Source organism: Balaenoptera physalus, assembly GCF_965194825.1.
Source record: "Balaenoptera physalus genome assembly, chromosome: 4".
In the NCBI taxonomy this organism is placed as follows: domain Eukaryota; kingdom Metazoa; phylum Chordata; class Mammalia; order Artiodactyla; family Balaenopteridae; genus Balaenoptera; species Balaenoptera physalus.
In genome coordinates this window covers 134,375,296-134,387,795 of record NC_138891.1, presented here as the reverse complement: position 1 = coordinate 134,387,795, position 12,500 = coordinate 134,375,296, and the positions used below count along the sequence as shown (strand labels likewise).

The window sequence follows — 12,500 nt, the reverse complement described above, 5'->3', positions numbered from 1 at the left end:
GCCCCTCCACTGTTATCCTTCCACATGGTATCCTGTCCTTTTCAGAAGCATCATTTATCACAGTGGGTAACGACACATTTCTTTGGTTATTTGTTTAATGCCCATCTCTCTCCCCCAGCTGGTAATTCCATGAGGACACGGACAACGTCTCCTTTTCTTTTTTAACTAAAACACGCCCACAATGTGCTGAACAAGTGAATGAGGGAGAGGAAGCTTGGACTGGAACACGTGACCAGGCTCTGAAAGCCCACCTTCTCTTAGCGAAGAGGAGCCCCAGCCTGGGAACTGCTCTGGCCTCGCCTGTGAATGCACACCAGGAAATCCACATTATATGCAGGTTAATGTCCTGCCTTTCCTTCAACGCTCAGCTGGAGAGGCCTGAACTTACTAGAACTTCAGAGTGATCCGTCTGGTATCTTGGGGAAACTCAGCCAGAATGGGCTCCATGCTACCCAGAGCTGCTTTCCATGGGAGCCAGAATATAGACTGGAGAGCAAATCAAACCAGGCTTCCTGGGATGTGAGTGTAGGTGCTATTATTTTGGGAATACAATCATGTAGTCACTTGACTGTGCCTATTACAGCTTTGATACTGCAGAGGACAACGGTTTGAGCTCAGGATAGAAAAGGCTGGGGATGTAACAAAATATTATTGGGCCATAAAAAGGAATGAAGTACTGACACATACTCCAAATAGATGAACCCTGAAAACATATACTAGGTCAAGAAGCCAGTCACAAAGAACCACATATTGTCCGATTCCATTTATATGAAATGTCCAGAAGAGGCAAATCAGTAGACAGAAAGTGGTGGTTGCTTAGGGTGGGACTGCAGGGTGAGGGGTGGGTCGGGAGGTGACTGCTAAAGGGTCCGGGGTTTCTTTGGGGGAGTGACGAGAAGGTTGTTAAATTAATTATGGTGGGAGTCGCACAATTCTGTGACTCTACTAAGATCACTGATTTGTATGATTAATGGGTGAATTGCATAGTTTGTGATTTATAGCTCAATAAAGCTGTTACCAAAAAAAAAAAAAAGAAAGGCTAGGGGTATCTGGCAGGGGGAAAGGGGTTTCCATGAGCAAAAGTATTGGGTTCTTCAGTTATGATGTTCTTTGCTTTCCCTTTGCTTCTATACTTATTTCAAAAAAAAAAACCTCTAAAAACCAGTTCACATGTCAGGATTACAAACCAGAAATCCACGGCACCCTGTGAGGGTAATTAACACCTGATTTATAAAGGCAGCTTTATAAAATTGGAATCGAATGAATGAGCAATTTCATTTTATTATTTGAAGACACTAGGAAAACAAAGTGATGCTGTCATGTAACATATTTAATGGCTGTGGGGTAAGCATTTGATCTGTTGGCTTAACCCCGGGGATACGTCGATAAAACGGCTGTCAGCAGTATAGAGAATTAGTCATTTTGCAGCCTAAAGGCTGGGATGGAAGATTAACTAGGAGTCAAGCAATACTGAGTGAACTTGTGTGACGTACCCATAAATTTCAAAGCCTCCTAAGAACCCAGATTAAAATCATTCTCCTCAGTGACATCCATTTTATCCCATTTGCTTGTTCTTTTCCTGCCCACCCCGCTTGCTGCCAATCTGATTGCTAAAAGCACTTTTAAAACAAATGTGGACCAGAGACAATTCGATCGCTTATCTGAGGCGAATGTCATAAACAAGGATAAGGGACAGGAGAAAAGGCTCGCGAATATCTGGGATGACAACACAGTTTCAGGGTAGAGTGAATGCAATGGTTTGTTGCTGGAAAACTCCTTCTGTTCACATGCTCACCACCTCCGCAAGAGGCAGGGTCTCCAAGCAGCTTGTGGAGGGTGGGTTCTTACCACATGCGTAGGCGACCGTGAGGTATTTCTTCACTCCTGGAAGACAGGGGCTCCCGAAATGGTGATTGTTGACGAGGATTTTGCATCTCTGCTTCCCATAACACCTCCTGGATAATACTTGCAAAGCCGAGTAAGACAAGCAATCTGAGAGGCAAAAAACATCAAGAACTTCATGTTCGTTGGGTTCCATGTATGGCCACCACGTAGCTTCTGTTATTTTCTGTAAATAAGTATACTGAGCTGGATTTCACATCTCATGCAGATTGTTTCTCTGATTCTTTTCTGTCTCATCAAAGCACCCCGCATGGGCTAAGTATCAATACTACACAGGCAGGCCTGGAAGGGCTTACTTTAATCAGACTGCTCTAATGCTCTGCTGTCACTGGCCGGAAATCCTCACGTATTTTTGAACAAGGGGCCCCGTATTTGCATCTTGCACTGGGCACTGCCCCTGTCCCCCCGGTCAGGTAACGGGCCCTGCATACAGAAGAGGCAAAACATGTAGAACGTTGAATAAAGATTCGTATTTCTTTTATGAGCGTTACCTCTCTGAAATATTTTAGTTATTGGTTAATTTTGAGAATCCTTCTCCCCTGTGTGAACATAAGCTCCATGAGGACAGGGACTCTTTCTATTTTGTTCCTTATCTAATTCCCACAGCCTGGTCCACTGTGGAAATCCAATAATAACGAATGAATGAATGAACAAAAGGACAGAGCGATGAATAAACATAAGGACATGGTTTTCAGCACCCTGGCACGATGCCATCGCAATTAGTAAATATTAATTGAACACGTACGGAGGACAAAGCACTGGGCTAGGTACCGTCTGAAAAACAAGTCAGAAGAAGCCTGCCTTGCATTCGCAGGATGTCAGATGGGGCTGGAGAGACAAAACCTACATTAACCTGACGGCTAATAAAGTGAAACACGGAGTGAGCGTCAGCAGTGATTGGTCCAGACAAGAGGTGATGGGGTCGGAGGCAGGAGAGATTGCTGGGGACCGGAGTGGTCAAGACAGGCTTTATGGAGGAGAGGGGCTTGGTCCTGGGAGAAGGAGCATGAATTGGACAGAGGCAGGCAAAGAGAGAAAGGTAGAAACACCAAGGCAAGTGGGCCAGAAGCACTTAGTGGGAGTCTTAGGGGCTGAGCGTGAGCTGGAATAGCGGGCGTGGGCAAGGCAGATGCAGTAGATGAGCCGGAAAAGCAAAATGGAGCAGGACCAAGCTGCCTCTGAACGCTGAGCTAAAGACTTGGAACTTTATTCTGCAAGCAGCAGGGAGCCTAAAAAAATGCCCTGATGCTACTTCCTTGGGGGACAGTGTATGGGATGCCCTGGGAGAGAAAAGGAACCAAAGGCAGGGAGACGAGTTTGGAAGCAATTTTAATAATACACGTTGGGAGGAGTTAAGGGCTTGAAGAGAAGGGAATGGACAAGAGAATTCTAGAGACCTTGCAAAGTGCAGCTCACTATAACACCTAACATTCTGCCAGGCTCTGCTCTCAACACTTGTATGTGAACTGATACAATGTTTCAACAACCCCATGAGATAGGTTGTTTATTATATCTTATGTTTTAGAGAGACTATATATAGGATATGATATATTAATATGTATCATAAGTTGCTTATATAATCTATAATAGGTTAGTTAATATCTAATAGGTTGTTTATATTACATATATGTTTATAGATATATATATAGAGAGAGAGAGAGAGAGAGAGAGTGTGGGTGTGTATATATATAAAATATCAATTTTGTGAATGCGGACACAGATGTGTGAGAGGTTACGGAACCTCACACAGCTAAAGAATGAGGACAGCAGGGTCTGGACGTGAACGCCGGGGAAAGGCCCCCAAGGCTGCAGGTTTAACCTTTTAACCTCTGAGCTCTACTCTTCAGGCCTCCAGTGGAGGGGGGGGGTGAAGGCCTCACTGAGGATGAGTCAGACCTTCAGCCTGGGGACAGAGGAGATGGCGGTGCCATTGCCATGGACAGGGGAGACCAGTAGGAGTAGGCAGTTTGGAGGACGAGATGGTAAATCCATTAAAATAAAACAAAACAAAATAAAAAACTATTCTGCATTTCAGAGGGGAAGGACCATTCAAGAAAGTTTTCAGACCCTGAGATGCCCGTGCGATGTGCATGCCCGCAGAGCCCGAGGGCTGACGCTATGAGGCTGGTCTCAGGGAGAGCACAGGGGCCCAGCAGCAGGGACCCCCAGTCACAGGACTTTTCTTTTTTGGGCTACACCACGTAGCTTGCGGGATTTTAGTTCCCCGACCAGGGACTGAACCCGGGCCATGGCAGTGAAAGCGTGGAGTCCTAACCACTGGAGCGCCAGGGAAGTCCCCTCACAGGACTTTTCTTGTGCTGTCTGTTCATGTCTTACAGATGACAAACTCCTCTGCCCTGTAAAAACAAAACCCCTGCAGTCCAATCCCAGAACCTCTCTCCAGCCTTATCGCTTTCCTTCACAGTCGGGATTCTGGAAAGGTCCTCCATGCCCCCCACGTCCACTGAGTCTCCCTCCACCCATGTCCCAGCCATTCCTCAATGTGTCTCTGCCCTCCACACACCCTGACAAGGGTCCCTTCCCTCAGATCACAGGGGCCTACTACTGTCCTAGCAGAGAGACGTGGCGGGTCCTAATCCTTGCCCATCTCCGGAACTCTGGGTGCCTGAACACTCTTGCTGGACGGTTCCTCCCTGACCTTGGCTGCCTGGTGCCCTTCACCCCCATCTGTCTGACTGTTCCATCCCAGAGCCCCCTGCAGGCCTGCTCGCCCCACAGGAGGCCCCTCCTCAGCCTGGGCTCTCTTCTTGCACCTGCACACGCCATCTGGGCCCACGTCCACCTGGACCATCGGAAAACTGAGGACCCGCCGCCTCCAGTTCCTATAATGGACTGCCTTCACTGTTCCCTCAGGAGCCTCTCGCTCCTCACGTGACATTCATCATGTCCCCCTCCCCCACCAACACCCAAGCGACCCAGCCTGAGCTTGCTTTTCTCCCGCATCCTGCTCTCAGTCGCGCTGCGACATCCTCTAGGCAGCCCAGCCAGAAGCCCCGGCTCCCTCCTCCAAGTCTGACACTCAGTCCTAGAATCATCCCTCCTCAGTTCCCAGCCGCAGCTTCAGCTTCGACCCTGTCACTTCTGCAGGAAATCTTTTAACTGCTCTCCCTCCCTCGTTGTCTTCTACTTCCCATGCTTCTCTTCTTTGCCCTCAGAATGTTCTTTCCAATCCTATCACTCTCCTGCTTAAGATCTGGTCCCTACCCGCCCGACCAAGAGATCAAGTCCAACTCCTTAGAATCGCGTACAGAACCCAGTGTGACTCACCTCCTCTCCCCTCGTTTAGCTTCCTTGGCTGCCATTCTCCCGCCGCAGCCTGTATCCCCAGCCTGCCGAGAACCCTGCCTCTCCAGAAGGCTAGGCTGTGATCCCCCTTGTCTCTGTACCTTTGCATATGCTCTCTTGCCTGCTCGCAATACCCCTGTCCCCTGTGTCTGCTCAGCGGTCACTTCGCCATGGCTCCCACCCCTCAGGCTGCAGTTAGCAGTTTCCTTCTCTCTGCTTCTACTTCTCCTTGTATAGCTCTCATCACACAGCTCTACTTATTTGCTCCTTAGTCTGTCTCCAGACTAGATGGGCACCTCCTGCTCCCGGCACCTTCCACGGGGCCTGATGCTCAAAGAATTACAGAACAAAAGAACAAAGGTAAGGTTACAACCTCCATCCCTTCTGAAACTCCCCCTGGGCTCTGGAGACCTACTTCTGATGTCCTCACCACCAGGTGCTCAGAGGAAGAAAGTCTTGAAATAGATTACTCAGGAAGAAAAGGGAAGGGGTCAGTCAGCAGTGGGGTACAGGGGTGCACCAAGGCCAGTGGAAATGGGGTGCAAGAAGGACTCAGATGGAACCAGAAGCAAGAGAAACACCATATATTGGGTTGGCCAAAAAGTCCGTTCAGTCAGTGACTATGTTGTTCAATAAAGTTCTTGGTGAAAATGAAAAATGTATCTCTTATTGCTACTTAAAACCGAATGAAATTTTTGGAAGCAAATGAAATTTCTGGCCAACCCAATACATACATATATTCACACATATGTACATATATATATACACATACATATATACATATATGTTTATATGGCCCATATATATACGCTTCGTATATTTTTATACTTGTAGATATGCAAAGATGAGGTGTGAGCTTTCCCACCTTTCGCTAGCTGCTCGTCCCTGGGGTGCCTCCTCAGAATCCGGGGTTCTCTGGAACACAGTTCGAGTGTCAGTGCTCTCAGAAGAGGAACTAGCATTTACTTATTTGACAGCTGTTTGGGTCAGATGCTCTGCTAGCCCATTTGACTCACGTGTTTAGCCCTTGTCTCCAGGTGTCGGCCTTTCAGGTTATCTGGGCCGTGAATTTGTCTCTTACTAGAGGCGCTCGCTTCTCTTTTTCTGACCCTTTTCTCTCGGAGACTCATCGGTCTATGGTTTTGGCTCCGAACTGTCTTCCGTGAAGGCATCTTAGGTCCTCATTCCCCCTCCATCAGGCCTGCTGGGCATCGCCCTGACTCTTCGCCACCCACCGCGTGTGCCTCTATCCACAACTGGCCGGAGGTACCACCGGGACACACACCTAGAGAAAGGTGGGAAAGCTCACATCTCAGGGAAGCTCCACCTCCATCTCTTATGTTAACTAGAGATCCGTGAAAGAGTCCAGTTGACAGGAAGGATCTGTTTGGAAATTCCCTGGAGGTCCAGTGGTTAGGACTCAGCGCTTTCACTGCTGAGGGCGCGGGTTCAATCCCTGATTGGGGAACTAAGATCCCATAAGCAGCACGGTATGGCTAAACCAAAAAAAAGGAAGAAAAAAAAGAAAGGAAGGATCTGTGGTAAACACCACAAAGCTGGAAAGACAATGATCTTGAGGAAAGAACAATTAATTAAATACATACACACACACACATATATATATATGCACACACACATATATAAAATATATAAATTATATATGTTTATGTAATATGTGTATATTATATATTCACACATATAAAAATATATGGACCCTATAAACATATATGTATATATGTATGTGTGTGTGTGAATATATATGTATATATTTTTGTGATATATCTAAATGTATGTAATATGTATATCTCAACAAATGGTGAGGAACATTATTATAAAAGCACTTGATCTGAATATATTCATGAAGGTTCTGATTTATTTTGCTAAGTCCAATTCCATGATGCCCGATCACTGGCGTGTCGGGCACACAGCAGGCACCCAACAACGATATATTTAATGAATGAATTAGTGGACTGGCATGGACACCAGGGAATGCAAACATCCCAAATATCTGGCTTTAGAATGTGTTTGGTACGTGTGGGGGGGGGGCAGGGCGGGGTGTGATCCGTGAGCTCAAATCTGTGCTGAGAAAAGCTGCCTGGAGGGGCTTCAGGAAGCTGTCATCCTCCTGTTGGTCCCTGGGTCAGTTCTTCTCTGCAACTCGCTCTGCCCTGGAATAGATCCATCTTTTTTCTGACTGCTTCTGAACGCTCCAGTCTAAAGGAGGCATCTTGCTGGACCTAATTTGGTGCGTTCTTATGAATGAAAGAAAAGTAAACAGAGCAAGTCAAGCAGCCAATGAAGACGGAATGAAATGTTTTAAGCGCCTGAGCATCAAGTACGTCTTCGTGAAGAGTAAAGAATAGTAACATGAGCAGTGGGTATCATCAGGGTTCCGGCAGGCCACGCAGCGCTCAAATCGGACAATGTAAAGCAAGCTTGATACAGAGACTTTACGAAGGTGTGAATGGGATGTGAACACCTCGAAGGATGGTGCAGCACCCCGGGGCAAGGAACAGCAGTGAGATGCTACCACCCCAAGCCTAAGGGGCAAGGGCGATGGCGTCCAGAGCACAGAGGGGGACGCCCCATGGAGAGGGCTGCTGAACAGAGCTGGGGTCTGCGGTGGGCAGTCGTGCTGCTTACGGTGTGTCGTGTTGTGTTAGGTCAGCTGCTTTTGTGCCTGGATCTCTCGCTGGATGAGAGCTCCTGGAGGGCACGGGAGTTTCTCTGCTGTTTGCCCAGCACCTGGCATCTGCTTAACTCACTGAGACTCTGTGTCCCTCCTGTGCAGCACGAGGAACATCTTTTTCACTGTCTCTCTGTGAGGTTTGTATGAAGCAACTGCAGAAGTCAAAGCCCACATAAACGTGAACTGTCCTCACCAGCTGCCTCTAAGGTTGAATGGAATACCTTCTGTGGTTAAGAGTCCCGGAGACCCTCTCTCTGTGGCAGCTGCGAGGAGGAGGATGGGGCAGTGGGTACCTCAGCCCCCTTGCTAGTCCCGTTTCCTTAGCTGGACAGTGAAGATACGGGGCTGACTTACTGGTTGGCGTGACCATTCCACAAATGCTACGTTTAGAGGGTCCAATGCCAGCACACAATGTATGTCAGTTACCATCACTGACATCACGCCGCTTATGTTACATGGGAAAATGGTACTTCTGCAAAAGGCCTTTGGGACTTAATTTATAGTCTAAATTATATGCCTTCTTTGGTCCTGTTAAGTGAAAACAAGCATATGGTACAATCAGACCTAAATATTAAAGTTTAACCTGCAAATAAGCAAAAATTTAAAAACATTGTAAGGAGAATCACCAAGATGGTAACGGGATATTTTTGGCTCATGGGAAAGTTGGTTTTTTTTTCCCCTATCGATTTTAAGATACTTTCCAAGTTTTTGAGTTTACATTGTTTTGAAATGAAAGCGTACAAAATGAACTTTCTTAAAAAGAAAAATAAAATTCATGTCTGGATAGAAGACAGCTTTTGAATACGAGGGTCTCTGGGGCGATTTTTTTCAGAAATGTAAATTTTTCTGCAAATGTAATGATAAACTATTCTTTTGTATAACTCAGTTTGCCCCAGAAGCCATGAAAAGTTTACCTAGGAGTAAAGATGTATCCTTTGAATTTTCTTCCAGTTTATATAAAAAGTTTTTTATTGAAGTACGATTAATTTACAATGTTGTGTTAGTTTCAAGTGTATAGCAAAGTGATTCAGTTATACGTATATACATATATATTCTTTTTCAGATTCTTTTCCATTATTGGTTATTATAATACAAGATATTGAGTATAGTTCCCTGTGCTATACAGTAGGTCCTTGTTGTTTACTTACTTTATATATAGTAGTGTGTATCTGTTAATCCCAAACTCTTAATTTATCTCTCCCAGTCACCTGCAGTTTATTTTTATTGTTATTTTTCATTGCTTTGTGGATGCACAGGGTTGATTGTGAATATTTTTTCTGTCTTTAGGAGCCTCATTATTATTTGGGGTTCTTCTCTGAGCATGTTTATCAGTTGGAAAAAAAAAACCTTAAATCTCAAGAGATTTGAGAATGCTCTGTATGATTTCTGTATAAGCCACCTACATTGGGAAGAAGTAACAGTATGAATTATGAAGTTATTCTTAGAAGTCCTATAATAACTATTATTATTTTTTTCTGTTTCAAAATAAAAACATGTTTGTAGTTGAAAACTTAAAAATCACAAATATGCCTAAACCAGGAAAATAAAAATCCTCAGTAAATCCCACTAATAAGAAAAAAATGGTTAACCTTTAAAGAACATTTTTCTAGTCACTTTTCTATGTTTAAATGTCCTTCCCCCTCAATGGGATCATGTACATATTACTCTGTATGCTATTTTTTCTCATTTATTAATATATTTGTGAAAATTTTAACATAAGCATCATTTTAAAGAGCTGTAGAGATTCTCACTTTATGGATGTATCAGCTCTATTTACAATACCCTATTGGTGGGCATTCTGATGTTTTCCATTGTTTAATGCTATAAAGAATTCTATGTGAAACATCCTTAGAGATAAATACTTGCACACAGGCATGATAGTTTCCAATTCTTGGAAGTAGACTGCTTTGTCAAAGGGCATTCAAAATGTTAAAGTTTTTGATACACACTGCCAAACCGTTATCCAGGAGAGTTGTACCAATTCATGCTCTTGCCAGAATTGTATGAGAGCCCTGGAAACTTTATATTTTCTTAGGACATGTGCCTGACCATATTCTTTAAGGCTAACAGAGGAAGGGCGGGGGGAAGAGACTCCCATTTATAAGACTACAATCCTCTTGAACCCAGGAGGTCTTGTGACCAGCGTGATTTACAGAGGCATGTTTCTACACTCATAGCTACCCTGGGAGTGAAAGAATTTATCTTGGTGAGAAGGAAAGAACCCACAGTGTGTTTTTAGGAGGAGGCCCAAGGTAATTCAGGTCCGATTCAGGTCTGACCATTTCCTTGTTGATACTGAGCTCTGAACCATTGGCAGAATTCTTTTTTTTAAGTGGTTATTTCCCTCCCAGGCTGATTCTGTTTGCACCTCTCTGCCTGGCAAACTACCCTCCACCCCAATACATGTGATAACAAGATATTCAACTTTTTTTGTTGAGGGGGGGCTACTGTTTAACACTGAAACTGAAGTTAATCACTCTTTACAACCTGTGTTTATTCAGATAATTAGGCTGGTTGCTCTTAAGAGACTTTCTTGGTAGTGGGAACCCCTGGCACCTTGATCTTTGGCTGAAAAGTCCAGGCCTGCCCACACTTGGCCTTGGGGTGGCCTTAGCCCAGCCTTTGACATCCATTGTGTCGTTTTTCTCATTCTCTTCTTAGGGAAATAGAATCCCTGGAGCCCACCCAGAAAACGTAGCTGCAGCAGGAAATGACGTCCCATAGTGGAGGCCCAGCCAAGACAGCTTTCTGGAGGCCTGCTTTCCTAAGTTCATGCCCGGGTCTGTGGGAAGGTTCAGTCCTTTCTGTGTTAGGATGCTGCTTCACTGGTGTTTCTCTGGAACCAACGCTGATCAATCACTTCCATACCTTTCTTTCAGTTTCTCTTCCACTAGAGGAGCTGTACGTTTTTTTCCAAATTTTTTGGCCATGCCGCACGGCATGTGGGATCTTAGTTCTCCAACCAGGGGTTGAACCCACGCCCCCTGCATTGGAAGCACGGGGAGTCTTAACCACTGGACCTCCAGGGAAGACCCAAGAGGAGCCGTAAGTTCTGAGGGATCTGACTTGCTTTAAGATCTTTCAGAAATGTCTTTTGGGTCACCACCCTCAAGAAGGGACACCAGATCTATCTGTGTTTGAACCTGTGTGACAGTAAAATGTCACTTTTTGACAGCTGGCATGGCCATCAGTCCTGCTGCTCTGTTTTTTTTTTTTTTTGCTTGACAGCTGTGATGGTCAGCCTCTGTAGTAGTTTATAGGGCTGTGGTAGTGAGTACCACAAACTGGGTGGCTTCAACAACAGAACTTTGTTTCCTCTTGGTTCTGGAGGCCGGAAGTCCAAGATGTCAGGACGGTTGGCTCCTTCTGAGGTTTCTCTCCTTAGCCTGCAAATGCCTGACCTCTCCCTGCGTCCTCACATGGTCTTCCCTCTTTGTGCGTCCGTGTCCTGACTTCCCCTTCTTATACGCAGTCATGTTGGATTAAGGCCCTCCCATGTGACCTCGGTTTAACTTAGTCACCTCTTTAAAGGCCCCATCTTCCCAAACAGTCACAATTCTGAGGTACTGGAGGTTAGGACGTCAACGCAGGAATTTTACGAGGACACAGTTCAGCCCATAACAGCCTTCAAGATGGCCCCCAATGGTCTCCACCTCCTGGAATTCACACCCTTGTGTAGCCTCCTCCCTCAGAGAATCAGCTGGTCTGTGTGACCCATAGAGTTGGGTGGAGGTGACGGTGTGTGGCTTCCATTTGTTCTTCTGCATCTTGGGCTCTGGGAGAAGCCAGCTGCCATGTCTCAAGGACACTCAAGAGACCTATGTGGGGAGAACCAAGGTCTCCTACCAACAACCTGCACCAACTTGCCCGCCATATGAGCGAGTCACCTTGGAAGTCCAGCCCTCAGGTGACTGCAGCCCAAGCCAACATGTCGGCTGCAGCCATGAGACACCAGGAGGCCCTAAGCAAGAACTTCCCTACTAGGGTACCCCAGAATCCCTGTCCCACAGAAACTGTGTGGTAATAAATGTTCATTTTTGTTTTAGGCCATTCAATTTGGGAATATTTCATTACTCTGCAATAGAAAACAAATATAGTAGATGTAAACTATTACATTTAGAATGGGTAAACAACAACGTCCTACTGTACAGTACCCAAAAGTATATTCAACATCCTGTGATAAACCATAATGGAAAAGAATATAAAAAAGAATGTCTACATGTGTATAACTGAGTCACTTTGCTGTACAGCAGAGACTGGCACAACATTGTAAATCAACTATACTTCAATTTAAAAAAATTAAAAAAAAACCAAATACACATTTAGATACTTGGAAGTGGATTGCTGGGGAAAGAAAATCCTAAAACTATAGGAGTAGCTTTGGGACTGGGCAGTGGGCATAGTTGGGAGGACCTTGAGGAGATGGTTAAAGTCTAAAGGCCTTGAAGAGAAGCCCAGCATCAGTAACCTTTGCACCCTGAGCCAAGTGCATCTTCAAGGTAGAGCTTCCCAACTTCAACAGTGAATGCAGGGACTTCCCTGGTGGCACAGCGGCTAAGAATCCGCCTGCCAATGCAGGGGACACAGGTTCGAGCCCTGGTCC

The 12,500-nt window shown here is 45.4% G+C and overlaps 1 protein-coding gene across 9 annotated transcripts in view; it reads right to left on the bottom strand.

Annotated features, from left to right (window-relative positions):
• The window catches only part of EVA1C (eva-1 homolog C), an 83,525-nt gene that overhangs the window by 19,028 nt on the left and 51,997 nt on the right, over positions 1 to 12,500 (bottom strand). For 7 of the 9 annotated variants that reach the window (XM_082459779.1, XM_082459772.1, XM_082459774.1 and 4 more), the window contains one exon: positions 1,849 to 1,992. The exons of the other annotated variants lie outside the window; for them this stretch is intronic. In XM_082459779.1, the coding sequence (XP_082315905.1) occupies positions 1,849 to 1,992 (144 nt within the window). The remainder of the gene's footprint in view (positions 1 to 1,848; positions 1,993 to 12,500) is intronic. 9 annotated transcript variants of the gene reach the window in all.